The 21,394-nt window shown below is 41.3% G+C and overlaps 1 protein-coding gene across 9 annotated transcripts in view; it reads right to left on the bottom strand.

The window, feature by feature from the left end:
* Positions 1-2,129: 2,129 nt before the first annotated feature.
* LOC307074323 (protein NLRC3-like) overlaps positions 2,130-21,394 on the bottom strand; it is a 270,634-nt gene continuing 251,369 nt past the window's right edge. For 8 of the 9 annotated variants that reach the window (XM_079734412.1, XM_079734413.1, XM_079734416.1 and 5 more), the window contains exons 8-15: positions 11,268-11,487; positions 8,576-10,403; positions 7,721-7,894; positions 5,863-6,036; positions 4,787-4,960; positions 4,486-4,659; positions 4,308-4,354; positions 2,130-3,649 (exon numbers count right to left, since the gene is read on the bottom strand). In XM_079734412.1, coding sequence (XP_079590538.1) covers positions 3,099-3,649; positions 4,308-4,354; positions 4,486-4,659; positions 4,787-4,960; positions 5,863-6,036; positions 7,721-7,894; positions 8,576-10,403; positions 11,268-11,487 — 3,342 coding nt within the window. In that variant the 3' untranslated portion in view covers positions 2,130-3,098. Of the gene's footprint in view, positions 3,650-4,307; positions 4,355-4,485; positions 4,660-4,786; positions 4,961-5,862; positions 6,037-7,720; positions 7,895-8,575; positions 10,404-11,267; positions 11,488-11,671; positions 11,739-11,904; positions 12,025-12,901; positions 13,022-20,044; positions 20,261-21,394 lie in introns of those variants that run through there. The other variant, XM_079734418.1, reaches the window with a different exon arrangement.

The following is a 21,394-nucleotide window of genomic DNA, read 5'->3' as shown; positions in this document are numbered from 1 at the left end:
AATTGCTGTCTTTCTACTGCCATTATTTTCTAGTTCATACCTTGGATCACAATAGGCAATCGTGGTTGAAGAGGATCCACTTAAAAAGGTCACCGGTTAAATGTCTAGATCTCAGTGATGCTTGAGTCAGTTTATGCCGGTCCTCTAGAATGCAGCATTATTCTAATGGGACAGAGTCAGAAGATTCCTAGCATTGGTCACCCTTCACTCCTTGTTTTTCTAACGAAAGTTAAACGAAAAGATGATAAATTTATCATGTTAACTTCAAGTCTGAAAGATACGGATGAATGGTGTGAAAGATAACTTTTTTTTTACATGTTGAAGCAAACGTTTGACACATTACATCAATGGATAATATCATGTACATTATCCTGATTACATGGATCCTTACTTAAGAAATCAATAATTTGACACAAAATATTACTATTATTATTGGGAATAAGAATATGTTTTTTGGCGTATTATCTTCTATAGGCCTGGGTCCACGTCAACATAAAAAAAACATGGCTGAAATATTCATAGGGAAAATGCAATATTTGATATAGATTCGTCATTAAAAAAAAATTGTTTTACATTTCTAGCGAGAAATGTGTATTTTATTTTCATAATAGTCGTTTAGTGATTGTATATGACGTTTAATTTGTTAGTTATTACAAAATTCTTTCAGATCTCACCAGAAAATTGTATAAATTTAACGTTTTCTATCGTTTCTATGGTGGTTGATACCCTTCAGACCCGTACAGCCTAAAACTACTTACAGTATATAGATACATGTGATTCAAGGAGTAGGTAGGGGTTAGACAGTGAATACAGCTCCATGTGATTAAGCAGCAGGTAGGGGTTAGACAGTGAATAAGGATATATGTGGTAACAGGTAGGGGTTAGACAGTGAATAAGGATATATGTGGTAACAGGTAGGGGTTAGACAGTGAATAAGGATATATGTGGTAACAGGTAGGGGTTAGACAGTGAATAAGGATATACGTGGTTACAGGTAGGGGTTAGACAGTGAATAAGGATATATGTGGTAACAGGGAGGGGTTAGACAGTGAATAAGGATATATGTGGTAACAGGTAGGGGTTAGACAGTGAATAAGAATATATGTGGTAACAGGGAGGGGTTAGACAGTGAATAATGATATATGTGGTAACAGGTAGGGGTTAGACAGTGAATAAGGATATACGTGGTTACAGGTAGGGGTTAGACAGTGAATAAGGATATATGTGGTAACAGGGAGGGGTTAGACAGTGAATAAGGATATATGTGGTAACAGGTAGGGGTTAGACAGTGAATAAGGATATATGTGGTAACAGGTAGGGGTTAGACAGTGAATAATGATATATGTGGATAACAGGGAGGGGTTAGACAGTGAATAATGATATATGTGGTAACAGGTAGGGGTTAGACAGTGAATAAGGATATACGTGGTTACAGGTAGGGGTTAGACAGTGAATAAGGATATATGTGGTAACAGGGAGGGGTTAGACAGTGAATAAGGATATATGTGGTAACAGGTAGGGGTTAGACAGTGAATAAGAATATATGTGGTAACAGGTAGGGGTTAGACAGTGCATAAGGATATATGTGGTAACAGGGAGGGGTTAGACAGTGAATAAGGATATATGTGGTAACAGGTAGGGGTTAGACAGTGAATAAGGATATATGTGGTAACAGGTAGGGGTTAGACAGTGAATAAGGATATATGTGGTAACAGGTAGGGGTTAGACAGTGAATAAGGATATACGTGGTTACAGGTAGGGGTTAGACAGTGAATAATGATATACGTGGTAACAGGTAGGGGTTAGACAGTGAATAAGGATATATGTGGTAACAGGTAGGGGTTAGACAGTGAATAAGGATATATGTGGTAACAGGTAGGGGTTAGACAGTGAATAATGATATATGTGGATAACAGGGAGGGGTTAGACAGTGAATAATGATATATGTGGATAACAGGGAGGGGTAGGCATCTTGCTCTATAGGTTGCTAAATGTTAGGCTGCAGAGATTGGGGATCAAACCCAGTACCTTTCAGCTGAACTCTCCACACACACACACACACACACACACACACAGAATAAGGTTTCAGATGACACCTGTCTTCACCAAAATGCCAGGAAAATCAGCACTGTTTATTCTTTTTTTTAAGATCAAATCAATATCAATGTAACCAGCAAGACAAGTATTTAGATTCAATCATTCTACAAACAAACCCATGTACAAGATACAGGATATTGTAAGTGAATTGGCATTACAGTTGAGATTGAACATTTCAAACATTCTACAAACAAACCTATGTGAGAGAGAGAGAGGGACCTAATCCTCCATGAGAGAGAAAAGATAGACTGTTCTCCACATCACACGCTTCTGAGACAGTCCTACTTATTGACGTCTTCTCACAGGTCTTCCCCTAGCGCCACTTCACAGCTAGCTGCTGCTGTAGCGTGTTCAACGCTTTGGACGTCGCTGTTCCCGTCTGTATCCCCAACAGTAGCCGTAAAATGGTGTCATCTTTGGCAGCGTTGCCAAATACGTTATTTAGCTTTTTCTTTTATTTGAGCCGCTTGGGTAATTCATTCATTATAATACGTAATATATATAATTCATTATATTATATTATTCATTATATTCTTAATTTCCTAACCCTTCATTTTTTTTCGCATTTAGACTTGTCTTGCTTCGTCTCTGTTTGTGTATAAAAAAAATAAATATATATAGCATTTCTTTTTTTCTTTGGGGGCTTGGTTGGGGGCCCCCCCTACTACAGGGGCCCCTAGCGCCCGCGGCCTATGCCTCTTATTAAAGCTACAGACACCGGAACGACCCGTTTGGGGAAAGCTCAATGTGCGACTGGCTCGTAGTGGCTGTAATTCTGCACCACAGCTTAAATTCGGTCACGTCTTCAAATACTGTGAAAAAAAAGTAAAGTAAAGTAAAGTGTAAAGTGTGAGCGCAAACCAAGAAAACAGCGAAGAAATGGCAGATCCTCCATAGTGGGCCTTTAAAAGTCTCTTCCTTTATGGGTTATCAAGATCAACTTTCAGAAGCCCAAGAGAGTGTGTGTGTGTGTGTGTGTGTGTGTGTGTGTGTGTGTTTGTCTACAACTGACACAGAGACGCTGAGGAACCCTCCCATAACCCAAACCCAGGGAGGAGGTCCTCCTGGGTGAAGGAGGACCAGAAGGTGTGGAGGTGTGTCAGTGTGTCTGAGGACCCTCCTCCACCTGGGGACACTCTGTAGAAGGACAGAGAGCCAGCAGGCCGGTCCAGATACACTCCTACTCTGGTGGAGCCAGCAGGGGGGAGACGGATGTCTGTATATCTACCGTTGTACCAGGCAACGTAACGATCATCACCACAATCAAGACTCCAGGACTTGTTGTTCCTTCCAAGCATGCTGTCAGCACCCTCTCCTCTCCTTGTGATTCCTCTGTATGTCACTCCTATAACAACACCTCCTTCCCTCTCTACCTCCCAGTAACAGCGGCCAGTCAGAGCCTCTCTACCCAACACCTGGTCCCAGTGGTCAAATCTCTCTGGGTGATCCGGACACGACTGGTCCTCTCCAACCAGCGTCACCTTCCTGTTGTCCTCAGACAGAGAGAGGAGTCTGTGGGCCGTGTTGGGGTCCAGTGTGAGTTCACAGGCATCTGAGGGAGAACCAGACATGATGAGCTGCTGAACCCTTCTTCATCATCATCATCACTAGTACTGTTCTCTTGCATTCTTCGCCCTGTTTCACGTTTATTTACTCTACAAACATTAACACAGAAAGACTAAATCATATCAGAGCTACTATAGTGGACTAGTGTGCTATAGCTTTAGAAATATTTGTGAACATTATAAGATCATTTAAGTTAAACTTAAATGTAAATCCCATGTGTGTGTGAGTGGCTTTCCCATTCAAACATTGAAGCCTAGAAAAATGTATAAACTGAATCTCCTACCGTAATATTTACGCGACGTACACATATTACACATCAAAACGTCCAGCATGATGAGCTCATTGCTCCTCTGGAATATCTTTACTTATCATCAACATAATTTTCAAGATATAGACTAGATAGACTTTGAAAGGTTCCGATACACACCCATTGTAATCCACCTGTGTAAACAACAGCCTGAACCAGCTGAGCTCACATACAGGCTGGAAACTAACTGTTGGTACCATAGAACTGGTTCATATATACTATGCATAGACATGTACACATACGTACACACACCGACACAAACATACTAGACATACATCAACACAGGGAAACATTTCAATAGTGAGTATGTGTTGTGATGAATCAAACAGACACTTACACTTCTTTAGAGCTGGTTTCAGCCTCCACCCTCCACCATGCTCCACACTGGGGGGTAAACAAAGTGAGAACAGCATGTTCAAACATTCACCTTCATCATCTCAAACCACTTCATCTAGCAGCGGCATGAATCCTTGAAGGAGACTTTGTCCCTGAGTGGTGAGCTGTCCTCTCCATACCTGAGAGTGTCCAGTCTCCAGAGTGGATCCTCCAGTCCAGCAGAGAGCAGCGCAGCTCCAGAGTCTCCTGGGTGATTGTAGCTCAGGTCCAGCTCTCTCAGATGAGAGGGGTTGGAGCTCAGAGCTGAGGCCAGAGAAGCACAGCCTTCCTGTGTGACCAGGCAGCCAGACAAACTTCACACACACACACACACACACACACACACACACACACACACACAAATTATTACGTTTCTAGAGGTAAATCTGGTGAATGTCCTCTGATGTGGAATTTGTGTTGTAACTGTTGAGTAAAACTGACCTGAGAGTTTCCAGTGTACAGTGTGGACTCCCCAGTCCAGCAGAGAGCAGCTTCACTCCTGAATCCTGCAGATCATTGGTACTCAGGTCCAGCTCTCTCAGACTAGAGGAGTCTGAGCTGAGAACTGAGGCCAGAGCTTCACAGCATCTCTGTGACAGATGACAGCCATTCAGCCTTCACACACAATAAACATGTTAGGAACTTGGATTAATATTTTAGGATAATTAAAACCAATGTATTTTAACAAACATGAACAAAAAATATAATAAATATTCATGAACTGGATCTTGAAATATTAAGAGTTAAATTGAACATAGTTCATCAAGAAATCGTATCATTATACCCTTAAAATGTGTTTATGAACTTTGAAGTGAAGTGTCTTTTAAGGGAAAAATGTATTAGTTACCCTTAAAAACAGTTTTAAGTTCTATTAACTCCAAGGTTTAGTTCAGTGCTGACTTAAAGCGTGGCTGTATTGCGGCGCCGGTGTGATCACTCTATTGGGAAACACGACCCACTTAAGTTCCCCTGAAGACACTCTGCTTTAATCAGAAAACGAAAACACTGGTTTGTACTTTGTGCAAAGTTTCATTTAAATTTCACCGCAGCACTAGCGCTATTCAAGAGCATGTGAAGAAATGCACTATTCTGGATGACCCAGAGAAGAAGATAAATCCTAATTGGAGTATATTATCCAATCAGCAGCCGGTTATTATTAGTATTTATTTGATTGAGGAGGATGAAGAGTTGGTTGGTGAGGAAAGAGATGTCGAGGTGCTGGCGGTAAAAACAGAAAAGACCCCCTATGCAATCGAACGATTAGCAACTTATTAAAAGTGAGTGAATCTGTTCACATGAATGGACACAGATGGATGGTACGTGACCAAGGACATTTTCACGTCTATTAAAGGGGTGCGACCACATTTGTTAGGGTACCACCAAATTAAAAAGTTAGTGGCACTAGTCGAAAATGTGTCTCGAGACTTGAGAGGACATATTTTACTTATTTATTTAGACCTTTTAACTTTTTTTAACTTTAACTTTTCTGAACTGTTTGACCATTGAGAAAAACTGACCTGAGAGTTTCCAGTGCACACTGTGGACTCCCCAGTCCAGCAGAGAGCAGCTCCACTCCTGAATCCTGCAGATCATTGGTACTCAGGTCCAGCTCTCTCAGACTGGAGGAGTTGGAGCTGAGAACTGAGGCCAGAGCTTCACAGCATCTCTCTGACAGATGACAGCCATTCAGCCTGAACACACAATAAACTCAACATGTTAGGAACTGTGATTCATGTTTTAGGAGAATTTAAACCAAAGTAATTTTACACAGATGAACAAAAAATATAATTAATGTTAATAAACTGGATCCTTAAATATTGAGAGTATGATTTCACATAGTTCATAATCAAATTGTACCATTATACTTCCCTTAAAAATAGTTATATGTAGAGGCTGTTATCATACCTTAATAAATAACTTGAAAGTCCAGATTAATGTCTGATTACATTATAAGAAGATTAGAAATGTTACAACACACACATCTTATATCATCATTTACAATCTAAGAATGTGTTACAACACACACCTCATACAAAGTAAATGGAACAGGTTAGGAACTGTGTTTAATGTATTATTTGAAATTTGTTATTAGAGGTTTTATTAGTTTAACCAAATGTCAATACAGTAGATCTTTAAAATATGACTTATTTAGAGGTTAGATGAATAAAAATTAAACAAAAAGCCTGAATATGTCCCCAAAAAGAGCCAGTTCTAAGAAGAAACTGTCATTCAACTAAACACGTCTTAAGTCCACCTTACTGTCTGACTAAATGATTATGAGTAGAATAGAATGTAATAAAGCATACACCTTATACCATCATTAAACAACTGAATCCAACGTACACCTTTTACTCTCATGGCAACACAAAAAGAGTGAGATGAGGTCTTGTGTTTGATAAGATGAGTGGTAATGGCGCTGGGATGCACGCAGACTGCCAAGGTTTAGTTCAGTGCTGAGTTAAAGCGTGGCTGTCTTGCGTCGCCGGTGTGATCGCTCTATTGGGAAACACGACCCACTTAAGTTCCCCTGAAGACACTCTGCTTTGATCAGAAAACTAAAACACTGGTTTGTACTTTGTGCAAAGTTTCATTTAAATGTCACCACAGCACTAAAGCTATTAAAGAGCATGTGAAGAAATGCACTATTCTGGATGACCCAGAGAAGACGATGAATCCGAATTTGAGTATATTATCCAATCAGCAGCCAGTTATTATGTAAGGGATAATGTATAGAACGGCATATTATCGGGAATTATCGGGAAAATAAGCCCTGACAGGGCGAAGCGGACAGCGGCGCGAAGCGGAGGGGTCTTGCCTCACACACATTATCCCGCTTATTACACGGCCACTTGACAAAACGAAAAAATAACTTCACACAGTCTGTCTTTTTACAATTACCATTTGTGAGGTTGATCAGCAGAGAAATAGTCTGCCAAAGACGTTTACGTCGCTTAGCAACCGGGCACGCTGGGGTTGTTAAGCTACCGGACTACTTGCGGAGTGATACGAAAGATGGCAAAAAATCAACACATTCCTTGACAGCGGTCATTATATGCTTGGCAACGGTGAATTATCAAAAAATAATTCACTGCCGGAAGTTGTGAAGGCCCATGCAAGTGAACGGAGCGTTCGAATAGAGACAGATGGATGGTAAGTGACCAAGAGCATTCTCACATCTAATAAAGGGGTGCGACCACATTTGTTAGGGTGCCACCAAATTAAAAAAGTTAGCATCACCAGTAGAAAATGTGTCTTGAGCCCTGAGAGGACATATTTTACTTATTAATTTAGACAAGTTAACTTTCTGGAGGGAAATCTGTTCCATATCCTCTGATATGGAACTTGTGGTGTAACTGACCATTGGGTAAAACTGACCTGAGAGTTTCCAGTGTACAGTGTGGACTCCCCAGTCCAGCAGAGAGCAGCTTCACTCCTGAATCCTGCAGATCATTGGTACTCAGGTCCAGCTCTCTCAGACTACAGGAGTTGGAGCTGAGAACTGAGGCCAGGGCTTCACAGCATCTCTCTGACAGATGACAGCCATTCAGCCTGCTCACACACAATAATCACATGTTAAGAACTGTGTTTAAAATATCTTACCTAATTTACTGTTAACATAATTAAGGACGTGTTGAAAACTTTAAATAGAGATGTTTTATTAATTGAACTACATTCAATCCATAAATGTTAATTTAATAATCAGTGTAACTTTTACTTTTAACATAATTAAGTTATTGTCTTCATCTTTATTAGAAAAGTGTTTAGTTTAACTAATGTTTAAAACATTGGATCTTAACATTTATTTTGATTTATTTTTTGATTGGGGTGTATGTTAAGTAAATAAATCATTACTGCTTTTATATCGTAGTATTAATTATTTTGTGTTGTGTGTAATATAATACGTTATAACTGAACGTACAGAGATGATTTTCTATGTTATAACTTTTATTTTCTAGTTTTATGTATATTATTTTTGTGTGTATTGTTGCATAACATATATTGTTGTATAACTAATAACATATGTTGTATGTTATTAGTGAACGTACAAATAGGATTTTTATTTTATTATACCATTTATATTCTAGTTTTCTGTATATTATTATACAATTATTGTTATACATGTTATTAGTGAACTTACAGATATGTTTTGTTAGTTAAATTAACTTATATATTCTAGTATTATTTATATAGTGTTGTCTGTATTGTAATACATGTTTTTATTGAACATACAGGTACGTTGTGGAGGCTTTGAACACTGGCAGCAGCTTCAGGAGACCCTTCTCTGTAGCTTTGTATTTCTTCAGGTCAAACACGTCCTGCTCCTCTTCTGATGAGAGTAAGATGAAGACCAGAGCTGACCACTGAGCAGGATAGAGAGATTCTGTGGAGAGACTTCCTGATGTCAGGGACTGTTGGATATCTTTCACTAGAGAGCAGTCGTTCAGCTCATTCAGACAATGGAACAGATTGATGCTTCGCTCTGTAGAGAGATCTCCGCCAATCTTCCCCTTGATGTAAGACACTGTTTTCCGATTGGTCTGTGAGCCCCTTCCTGTCTCTTTAATCGGAGTGATCAGTGATCTACTTCCTTTTTTTCCCAGCAGACCTTGTAGGAGATTCCGATTGGTCTCCAGAGAGAGGCCCAGGAGGAAGCGGAGGAACAAGTCCAGGTGTCCGTTCTCACTCTCTAAGGCCTTGTCCACAGCACTCTGGTAGAAGAGGAGTTCATCTTCCCTGGAGGTTGGCTGTTCTTTTCTGAGCAAATTTACCCCATTGTTGACGAAGGACCAGAAAACATAAAGGGCAGCCAGAAACTCCTGGATGCTCAGGTGGACAAAGCAGAACACTTTGTCCTGGTACAGTCCAAACTCCTCTTTAAAGATCTGGGTGAACACTCCTGAGTACACTGAGGCTGCTGTGATATTGATGTCACACTCTGCCAGGTCTGCCTCATAGAAGATCAGGTTGCCTTTCTCCAGCTGGTCAAAAGCCAGTTTTCCCAGAGAAACAATGATCTTCCTGCTCTCTGAACTCCAGTGTGGATCTGTTTCAGCTCTCCCATGATACTTCCTGTCCCCCTGAATGGACTGAACCCTCAGGAAGTGACTGTACATCTGAGTCATGGTCTTGGGCGTCTCTTCTCCTAGCTGGGATGTTTTGAAGAAGTCCTCCAGAACTGTAGCAGTGATCCAACAGAAGACTGGGATGTGACACATGATGTGGAGGCTTCGTGATTTCTTGACGTGGGAGATGATTGTGTTGGCCAGCATCTCCTCTCTGAATCTCTTCCTGAAGTAGTCCTCCTTCTGTGGGTCGGTGAACCCTCTCACCTCTGTTAGCATGTCAACACACTCAGCAGGGATCTGATTGGCTGCCGCAGGGCGTGTGGTTATCCAGATGCGAGCGGAGCGAAGCAGGTCGCCCCTGATGAGGTTTGTCAGCAGCACGTCCACCAAGGTGGACTTTGTGGCATCAGTCCAGATCGGGTTGTTCTGGAAGTCCAGAGGAAGTCGACACTCATCCAGACCATCCAAGATGAAGATAACTTGGAACCGGTCGAATCTGCAGATTGCTGCTTCTTTGGTCTCATTAAAGAAGTGATGAAGAAGTTCCACCAAGCTAAACTCTTTCTCTTTCAGTAAATTCAGCTCTCTGAAAGTTAAGAGAAATGTGAAGTGCATGTCATGGTTGGCGTTGCCTTCAGCCCAGTCCAGAGTGAACTTTTGTGTTAAGATGGTTTTACCAATGCCGGCCACTCCAGTTGTCATTATTGTCCTGATTGGTTTATCTGGTTGATCTTGTCCAGGTAAGGGTTTAAAGATGTCTTCACATTTGATTGGTGTTTCTTCCTTGGCGTGTTTCCTGGAAGCTGTTTCAATCAGTCTGAACTCATGTTCCTGGTTGACCTCTCCACTGCCTCTCTCTGTGATGAAGATCTCTGTGTAGAAGTCGTTTAGAGGTGTTGAATGTCCTGCTATAGCGATTCCCTCAGACACACACTTGAACTTCTTCTTCAAATCAGACTTGATTTTATGTTGGCACTTGACAGCGTCAGATCCTAAAAGAGAAAACAACAGAAGACATCAGTTAGTGGATGGTGACATCAGTGGAAGCAGGTCAATATTTCCTGTTAAATGATCAACTTCATGATCTTTAGTGGCTTCATTACTTGTGGTCAGAGAAGCTGGTCATGAAAAGGACTGCATGTTACAGATTCAAAATATTCAGGACCATTTTGTTATTTCCACAGTAATATGATTTGTCTATTGATAATGATAATGATAGTGAATCAGTATTAAGTGACTTGTTATGCTGATATAACAAGATAGCGTTGCATCTCTTCCACTGAGTTATTTTGCAGTTGATCTGCAGTATAATGTCTAACATTCTTTAACCTGATAGACCAACAATAACCCTACATTTATGGATCAAACCATTTAACCTGATACCCCAACAATAACCCTACATATCTGGATCAAACCATTTAACCTGATACCCCCACAATAACCCTACATATCTGGATCAAACCATTTAACCTGATACCCCCACAATAACCCTATATATCTGGATCAAACCATTTAACCTGATACCCCCACAATAACCCTACATATCTGGATCAAACCATTTAACCTGATACCCCCACAATAACCCTACATATCTGGATCAAACCATTTAACCTGATACCCCCACAATAACCCTACATATCTGGATCAAACCATTTAACCTGATACCCCCACAATAACCCTACATATCTGGATCAAACCATTAAACCCGAAAGTCTATTTCTACTTTTTTCAGTCTCTTTTTTCCGCATGAGTCTCCTCGTTTTCAAAATAACATTATCTTCATTTTCAAATAAAAGTTGCTTACTGCTTTGTTTTCAAAATAAGAGTATTTTCTGTCTTCAAAATAAGTCTCTTACCGCCCCACAGTGTGTCGGCCAGTTCCTCCTGGTTCATCTCCATCAGGCAGAGCTTTGTGATGTCCACCACTCCCTCTATGGCGCGCCTCCTCTGCTCCTCGTTCTTACCATCCACCTCCTCCCTCTGACTCTCTGAGCATTGTGGGTAATCTGAGAAGAGATCCCTCCAGAGCTTCTTCAGCTCCTTGTCTAGGAAAGCGTGTGCGTTCTCCTCAGCCCTCTGGAACAGAACAAACATCAAGGAGAACTTTACTCTGAACTCACTGAGGACATCAGAAGCATCTGTCCTGGATTCACGTCCGCTGGTCTAAAGAGGGAAGCCTGGAGACTGTTAGCTCCAAAAGAGATGCTTTCTGATGTTAATGTATAGCTGAAGTTAAATGTCTTGTTGGATATTTACACACCCTGATCAGCTCTGTTTGATACTGCTGTCCAGACTGGGAACTGGTAACCTTCGACTTCTCCTGACGTCTGTTGACAACACACACACACACACACGCACACACGCACACACACACACACACACACACACACACACAGAGACGTTGTTATGTTCTGATTAATGATCGGCGGGCCGGATCAAGATGATCCGCGGGCTGCCAGTTGAACAGCCCTGATGTATTGGCTGAATCCTCACCTTTTCTTAGAAGGTGGCTGATTTCCATCTTTAAAGTTAACAGGTGGATCAATAGAGTGGTCACTCTTCATGGAGACACAGCTGGGTCCAGGGGAGTCTGCTTCCTGCTGCTGCTCTGGTCTTCAACACAACACACAGCTTTTACTCAGACTAATTATCATACCTGGGGGTCTAACACCGTAATATATAAACTATAACCGCATTACACATTAATCGAAAATATCCCGCTGCTTCGGGTTTTCCTCTGTAGGCGCGTTGAGAGGAGGAGCGGCCGACTCCGCTGTCAGTGCGTGTGCATGCATCAGTGATACGCGGGTTTATCCAATAAGTGGTAGCGTACCCGCGCACCATTGGCATGTATGCACGCTTGTCTCTGTGTGTGTGTATGAACGAGAATGACAGGGAGAAAGAGTGTTATGCGGAGATGAATGAGCGGAACGATATTTATATTTCAAAATTGCAAAAAAAAAAATGAAAAGCAGAATCAATTTGTGGCGCTCGGTGTTCATTCTGTGGCGCTACGCCACACATTGGTCTATGTATTGGAAACACTGTACATGTTGTCATCAAAACACATTAAGTACCCTTCATACTGTGCATAGAGTGTTGCTTCACAATGTGATTAGCTAACATAGAGAATACAGTCGTCAGTTTCTACATTTCTACACAGACTTGTGTTATTCTACATGTATTATTGGTTTCAATTATTAACTTCACCTCCAAAGATCAATTCAAACCGACTCAATAAATGGGGCCGTTTGAAAGACGTTGAACCTTCTATCATTAAACCTGTAAAGTCTGCTACAAGTCGTCTTAATATTCATTTCATTCATACGATTCAAACAGCAGAATAAACAGCCTCAGCCATTAATCAGTCCAGCACCAAGTGGTCCTGTGGTCGGACGTTGTTATGTTCTGATCAATGATCGGCGGGCCGGATCAAGATGATCCGCTGGCCGCCAGTTGAACAGCCCTGATGTATTGGCTGAATCCTCACCTTTTCTTAGAAGGTGGCTGATTTCCATCTTTAAAGTTAACAGGTGGATCAATAGAGTGGTCACTCTTCATGGAGACACAGCTGGGTCCAGGGGAGTCTGCTTCCTGCTGCTGCTCTGGTCTTCAACACAACACACAGCTTTTACTCAGACTAATTATCATTCCTGCAAACTCATAGGGGTTGAAAAAGGTGACAACCTAAACCGTTGAAGGGGGGTCCGGGGCCAACCCCCCCAGACACATTTTGCTATTTTAACATGTCAATTAAGCATTCTGGTGTACTCCCAGAAGAAAATAAAGGGAAAAGACAACATTTTTTTATGGTAAAAATGGCACATTTATTCACCCATAACCTGATCAGTTAAGTTGTGAAAAATTCTTCAGTGTTACTATCTCATTTGCACCCAAGTAAAACACAAAAAAGCAGGTTCCCCTTCTCATAGTTGTGTTTCAACAGAACATATTAAGTGTGAAAAGGTCTATCCACTATAACCAAACCAGTTTTAAAACCATTGTTTCTGCTGCCACATGGAGGCGCTGTACCACACATGCACATTTAGGACAGGTTAACAGTAAATCCCATTGACCAAATTTGGCAATTTTCCGAATGTAATGTATATATGGTATTTACAAAAGTGGGAAGCGTACATATGTATGTCTCTCGCGCACAACCGTTATGTTGGTCTGGGCTTATATAATGAATGTAAGGGATAATGTTGTAAAGAATGCCAGTCATTATCGGGAAAAATAATTATAAATATTTTGCGCACTGGGTTCAATGTGCCCCTCCAACTAAACAACTGGCCCCAGTCTGGCCCCCACATGAAAATTGGTCTAGAACCGCCCCAGCTGCAACGAGACGCGACGTGGGATTGATCGTCACGTAATTTAAACTTTTTGTTTCCTTTCGGGATTGTGTCAAAATCCTACTGTTGGGTAATGTTAAGCTGGTGGGTAACTGCTGGCCGTGCTAACTGTGGGAGTGGCTCCCTTGATTGACCTTGATTATGGCCACCTGAGGGATCCAAGATGGGTGGACAGAAGCAAGATGGTGTCTGGATAGACAGCATGGTGCCCGGACTTAGTTGCACTCAGAAACCATAAGTGTGTTGCCTTTCACGCATAAATCTGAATGGACTTTTGTTTTGAAAGAGCTCTTATTTTGAAGGGGAGTTTTCACCCTAATGTTCCCGGGTCATAGGTTCGTTTTGGTTTAGTAGTCTGAGGAGGCTAAACGAATTTGCACAGCTGGGTCATTCCTAGTATTCGGTGCCATTTGAGTCCCCATAGCCTAATATGGTATATCTTTTGTAAAAACTGGCCAATACTTATTTTTAAAAGCTCATCTTATATAGTTAACCCCCCTCTACCGTAGAACACAACAGTATGTCCCCAGGATTAATTGCATTTAAAATAATTCCTCCAACTTTAGCACAAACAACTAAACTGCCATGTCCCCAATCGTGTTTGCTCAACTTCAGTTACAAATATAAGTAATAAAAATCAAAGAAATTCTACATTTGTCATTATTGTTGTATAGCTTTGTTTATAATATTCCTTACCAAATGTTATTTTTTGTGATTAAAACATTTTTAAGACTTTAAGTATTTAAAATATGTTGTGTCCCTGAATCGACTGTCCCCCCTGTTACTCTGATGCAAGTCCCCCTGAACACCCCCCTCCTACTATCCCTCTAGTCACATGACTCAACAAGTAACATTACTTTTTGGAGGGAAATCATCTACAAGAAGCAGAGTAAGTATCACTCTTTAATCAACCTTTTTTTCAATGTTTTAGAAAGCTTGACTGATGCGGTAAAGCATAACATGTCCACCATGTTATGCTTATAAATAGTGGAAACTGATCCTTTTTTGTAATTTTGAAAATATGGTTAGAAAACATGTTAAAAATTCTCCTCAGTGGTCAACATTAGCTAGCTTCTTCTGCATCACATGAGTAGTAATAGCTAAATTTAGCATAAAATGTCCCCCCTGTTACTGTCCCCCCTGTTACTGTTTTACACAGTAACAGGGGGTCACATAGTAACAGGGTGGATGTAAAAGGGCTAGTGTTTCCAGTTTGTATTGGATTTTTTATACATTATTATGCCTTTTTTGTTCCATACTTCCATAAGATTCCATAAGATTTTTTAAAAATGGTTTGCATGTAATTATCAGGGAATGGCGCCATTGTCTGCCACAGAAAAGCAACGGCGCTACAGGGCTCGTCGGGATGTAGACCATAAAAGACGGCAGCAATACCTCAATAAAGAGAAGGAGAGGTGGAGAAAGGACATTGATGAAGGGAGAAAAAAGAAAGTGTCAGACCTAAGCGAAAGAGAGAAGAGAGCAGTAAGAAAGAAATGGCGAGAAAGAAAGAGAAAGCTGAGGAAAAATGACAGAGCCAGGACGACCTTTCAGTCAATGAACACTCCTCCTACAAGTCCAGACACTCCTCCAGAGCCAGAAAATTCCCCACAACCAGGGCCCTCAAGGTCAGAAAAAGTTGATAGTTGAAAGCTTTGTTGATTAGGTAGAATGATTTGAATTATCTTATATGTTTTTGCCCTTACTGTGTGTGTATATCTGTGTGTGTGTGTTTGTTGCTGGTAAGCTAGAAACACAACTAATATTAAATATAATAACAGTGCGTAGCCTGAGTCACAGATGATTTTACAATAATAAGTAGCACAACTCACTAATGTGAATAATGGCCTTCTATTCTAGTATCTTGTATTTTAAATGTGCCAATATGCTTTGTGTTTTAGGCAAAATGTTGTTGGAAGGAGGAATGCGAGGCAAGGCAGAAGGATGCTCCAGAACAATATTGAAGAACTAAAGGCCTTGTTGGAGAGGGAAAAGAGAAAAAAAGAAAAATACAAGAGGTGCCAGCGCTTGGCAGGGGGAAAAAAATCGCCACGTTCTACAGTGGATGCATTGCTGCGCAATCAAAGAGTTAACAACACCATTAGGAAAAGATTGTTGTTGCAGGAATCAATAATTGAGGACATCAGAAATAAATACAGAAACACTAAGAAGGAGCGGGAGAAGCAAATTATTGCAAAAGCAACAACTGGGAAAATTATAAAGAAATACAGGCTGCAGAGGGCTGCACAGGCGACTCTGGGCTTTTCAAAGAAGTGATGTCACAGACCAGATGCAAGGCTCATGACCTATGAAAGAAAAAAGAGCAACAGATTACCGGCTGAATGCAAACAGAAAGTAAAGGCTTTCTATTTAAGAGATGACGTCAGCCGGATGACAACAGGACGAAAGCAAACTGTCACTCAAAAGAAGAAGAAAAAACAGAAACGTTTGCTTACTGACACAATGAAGAATCTGCATCAGAAGTTCCTTTCAGAAAATGAACATCAGGTCTCTTACTCTTGTTTCTGCACCTTAAGACCATTTTGGGTTGTGGTGCCAACAGAGGCTGATCGTGCAACCTGTCAGTGTAAAACGCACGAGAACTTACAGTTCATGGCCAACACCCTGTACAGCCAAGGTCTGTCAGCAACAAAGAACCTTGAGGAGATGGTAGATGCAACAATGTGCGATCCCAAATCCAAACTCTGCGCATATGGTGAGTGTAAAGACTGTGTCTACTCAACCCATACAATGCTTAGAGCTCCAGAAAACACAGAGATAGCCCTAACCCAATGGTCTCTGGAAGACAACACCAAAGTGAACGATGGAGAGGAGTCTGGGAAAAGGTCAACAATCACTGTGAAGAAAAATGTGATGACAACAGAGGATGAACTTGTAAGTGAATTTCATGACAGGCTGTTTAGATTTAGGCGACACATCTTTAATATCAGGTGGCAGTACGGGGCCTACAGACAGCTCAGAGAAAACTTGAGGAACAACGAATGTCTACTACATGTAGATTTCAGTGAGAACTACTCCTGTAAGTATTCTCAAGAAATTCAATCGGTCCATTTTGGAGGGTCACATCAGCAAGCAACCCTACATACAGGAGTGCTGTACACTGCAGCTGAGCAGTCCCCAGTGACGTTCTGCTCCATCTCGCCTTCTAGGCGGCACGATCCCCCAGCTATCTGGGCCCACCTCGACCCTGTGTTAGACATGGTGAGGGAGAGATACCCTCTGATTAATCGCCTTCATGTCTTCAGTGACGGCCCAGCTACACAATACAAACAGTAGGGAAACTTTTACCTAATCTCAAAAGAGCCTTTCAAGAAAGGCTTTAAAGATATCAGCTGGAACTTTTTTGAGGCCAGCCATGGAAAGGGAGCTCCAGATGGTGTCGGGGGTACCCTTAAAAGATCAGCTGACCAAATCGTCGGCCATGGAGGAGATATCCCCAACGCAGAGGCTATGCTCCACCAGTTGAGGAGCGTGGGTACTTCGGTGGAACTTTTTTTTGTGGGAGAAGGAGATGTTGAGAGGAAAGTGCAGGAAATGATGGAAGCGCCCCCACTTGTTCCTGTCAAAGGAACAATGAAAATCCACCAAGTCATCAGTTTCTCTCCAGGGACAATTAAATACCGGGACATAACTTGCCTTTGTCAGGCAGACAAAGGTGTACTGGATTGTGCCTGCTATGGGATAAAGGAGGTGAGCCTGGGAGAAGAGGCAAGCCTGCAGTGCACTGAAGAGCCTTCACGGCCTGAGGCCATCATGAAAGAAAACATTGGGCAGTGGTGCGATGTCAAATATGATGGTGAACCCTACCCAGGAATCATCCTGGAAGTTGAAGAAGACGTAAGAGTAAAATGCATGCATAAGAATGGGATCAACAAGTTCTACTGGCCAGGTCCACGAGAGGACATTAGCTGGTACAGAGATGACCAGATTGTGTGCCTGATGAAAGAGCCACAACCTTTGAATAAGAGGTCTGTCCAGCTAGAGAAGGAAGTGTGGAAGTTCCTAGAAAACCTGGGTTGCTGGTCTGATAAATAGTTTGCTGTTGCCAAGACAACTGTGAGGTCAAAGACTGAAAAATGTTCCTGATGTTTCTTTTGGGTGTGCAGTACATTTGATGGTTGAAGTGTGTGTGTGTGTGTGTGTGTGTGTGTGTGTGTGTGTGTGTGTGTGTGTGTGTGTGTGTGTGTGGGGGGGGGGGGGGGGGGGGGTATTTTGCTGTTGCTGATTTGCTATATAGGTTTGGGGCAGTTATCCTCACTAATGGGTTGTTAGTGAAGATCATTTTTACATTATCAATGTTTATGTGAATGTTCTAAGGTAAATTAACTGCCTTTCTTTCATGAAATATATATTGTGATGTCCACCCTGTTACGTCCTGTACACCCTGTTACTCTTCTGTCCACCCTGTTACCTGTGTGTTTATTGATAATAATTAAATGAAATCATCAAAAAATATGTATATCTTTGGGGTTGCTTAAAGGGAGTAAATTGACTAAATTAAATTACTAAAAAAATGGGCCAAATCCCATTAAAATTCCTTTTTATACTAAAAGAAATGTGTTGAAATTACATTGTGTCCTAAAATAACACATGTCTTTTCTCAAGATAATGCTTGTTTATGAGTTTTTGTTAAAATACATTTGCAGGGTTAAATAAGGGACATTATATCTCTAAGAAAATGTAAATTTTATAACAGCTGCGAATTCAAATAATTTTTTAATAGAAATGAGAATGTCCCGTAACAGGGTGGACATTTGGCCTATGTTAGGTGTGAAGAATTTGGTCAAAATTATTAAAATATAATATCCTGAGCTGGACCAATATATTTTTCTTATAATTTAACATGCCCTCCTTCAGATGATGAGATAAAATCATGGAACATTTTAAAGTTTTTGATAGAAAGTTACCAGACTGAAAGGGCACCGAATAGTAGGAATGACCCAGCTACATTTCTGTGTTCAACCGCATGATTGTATCACTGTAAATGTCACAGAGGCAACGTCGTAAGTTGATAATTTCATAATTACATTTATAAGTTAATGTTAGCAAGTAGTATTTACATGAAAAATGCATGCAATATATTTGTGGTTAAAAACGTTTTATTTACATTTATTTACATGTGGAAAGCACCTGTTACAGAGCTTAATGGTAATTTTCGTATTTGTCTTGTTACAGTTTTCACTCTGACCTTGTACAATGAGAAAAAGAGCCACAGTTAAGAGCAACTGAAGCTTACTACGACTCACGTCTTCATTTATAAGGAAGAGTTTAACTAGTTGTATAGCTGCAGTTGCTACACCGCAGTGAGGACAACACAATAAGACTTTGTAAAACCTATTCGCCCTATTACTAGGACAGTACCAGGATTAGGGATTCCTACAGGGAACGTGACCACTTCTTTGTCGTGTAAGTCTGTCAAGTGTCCGTCTATGTTATATGTCAAACAATAACTGAACGGGACAGGCTACCGTTTACCCCAACGCTTGGGCTATCCCTCAACAAGAGAGAGAAGGACCAGAGCTCGCCAGGAACCCAGGCGAGTCACTGCACACCTGGCCGGAAGCTGTGGTTTGTTACCACTCATGTGTCTCGACTCCTGCCTAGATAGAGAGCCGTTTTGAATATACCAGTGGGGTCGGGACGTGTGTGTGTGTCAATGTATATATATATTTTAATTTGATTGGTTAAACCGCCACACGCCCGAATTTAATTAAAATATTATTTTTTGCTCGCCCGATCCGAGGTTTAGCCACGGAGTCCGCGGCTGCAACCACCAACCGCGCATCTCTACGACTGAGCAAGTCCACTCCAGGGCTGGTCGGATTGGGAGAAAAAAACGCGCGCTGTGGTTTATTTTGATAATGAATGTGTAACAGTACATTTGAAGTCGTAAATATTTTTTCTACCATTGTAAACAATAAATAGGGTCTAGGAGTACGCAAGTCTGTGTTACAGGTGCACAAATCCTTTTGCTACAATCATTGCAGCGTAGTTGGTTGGTCCACTGATTGTAGAAAAAGGATTTGTGCACCTGTAACACAGAGTTGCGTACTCCTAGACCCGATTTAGTGTTTACAATGGTAGAAAAAATATTTACGACTTCAAATGTGCTGTTACACATTTGTGACTTAAGAGTACACATGCAAATTAAATATATACGACTTCAAATTTACTGTGACTTTAGTGTACGCATTCAAAATCTGCAGTTACAGGTGCTAAAGACTTTTGCTACAATAATACCTTCATACTCTTCTTACCTCTTAGCTTTGCTCCGGGGGCCATGTTCCCCAGACAGAGTGGTCTTAAAGGTAGAACCCCCCTCCTCCCTCTGCTCATCCATAGTAGACTGGGGAAGATACGTTCCGTCCCATACGGTAAAAAGTTATGAAAGTATACATGTAAGGGAAGAAACGGAGGTTAAAGTGTTCATAAAAAAAGTTAATCAGGGGAAAGGTTTTCAAAGCGGAGAAGGAAAGGCTCCTCGCTGCGACGCACCGTTAGATGAGGAAGTAACTGCCCCACCGATATGACGGCCTGGCCTCGCCCATCTTCCTGCAGATTGAGTTCGCCCTGCACACAATGAGAAAGACTACATGTCTCGTAGGTGACGTTAGGCTCCCTGCGACTGGCGTGGAAGCTTTTCACCTCTTGATGCTTTTATCCTCCCCTTGGAAAAAACCTAACATCATCAAACTTCTTCACGAAAATGATTCGTTTTCTTTGCATTAAAAATTATCATTGTTTTTTTGTTGTGTCATTGTGTTTTTTGTAAATCCCTTTTTTATTCGAGCTACTTATTGATGGATTCATATTTCATTTGTAAATTATTTTTATAATTCCTTTTCATTGCCCATTAAAATATGAAATAATGAATTACTTTGTAATTGAGTCTTTCTTTCCGTGACACTTGTGGTGGAAAGGGAGAGCCGCACCTCTCAGCGCGGGTCACGTGTTTTCTGTGAAACACACACACACACACACACACACACACACACACACACACACACACACACACACACACACACAAACACACACCAGGGGCGCAACTGCCAACTTTTTGGGCGGTATGCAGACACATAGCAGGCCCTATGTGTGAGTGTTTTTTTTAGAGGCAGCCTTTCTAAGATGCTCTTCCAGTCTAACATCATACCGTGCTATGAGATCAAGGATACCAAGAACATTTCCATTTGTAGGATTTCCTAACTGTGCATTTTCCCCCTCAGTGGCAGGTTTCTTTCTGCAAGGAAGAGCATGCAGTCGATCACTCGAGTCAACAGGCTCTCTGCAATTCGCTATCAATAGTTTTACCCAGGCGTAAGCGGGATTCCAATCCTTCCACATCAGATAAGCATTTATGCGATAACCACTTGTTTCATGGCGCTTCAGTATTTTTGAAATACACTGCCAGTTATTATTAGGGTGACCAGATGTCCCGCTTTGTGCGGGACAGTCCCGCATTTCCATGACTTTGAACGCGTCCCGCAAATTGAGACGTTGTCCCGCATTGTTATTGACAGTCAGACTCGATTTTTTTTTTTTTTTGGAAATGCGTGATTTATCATCTAGCATTTATCAAATAGCTGCGTGCGGAGACAGCAGGGCTGTCA

The sequence above is a fragment of the Pollachius pollachius genome (assembly GCF_949987615.1).
Source record: "Pollachius pollachius genome assembly, chromosome: 4".
Classification (NCBI taxonomy): Eukaryota; Metazoa; Chordata; class Actinopteri; order Gadiformes; family Gadidae; genus Pollachius; species Pollachius pollachius.
Note: the sequence above shows the minus strand (reverse complement) of the source record. Positions and strands in the feature narration are given on the sequence as shown.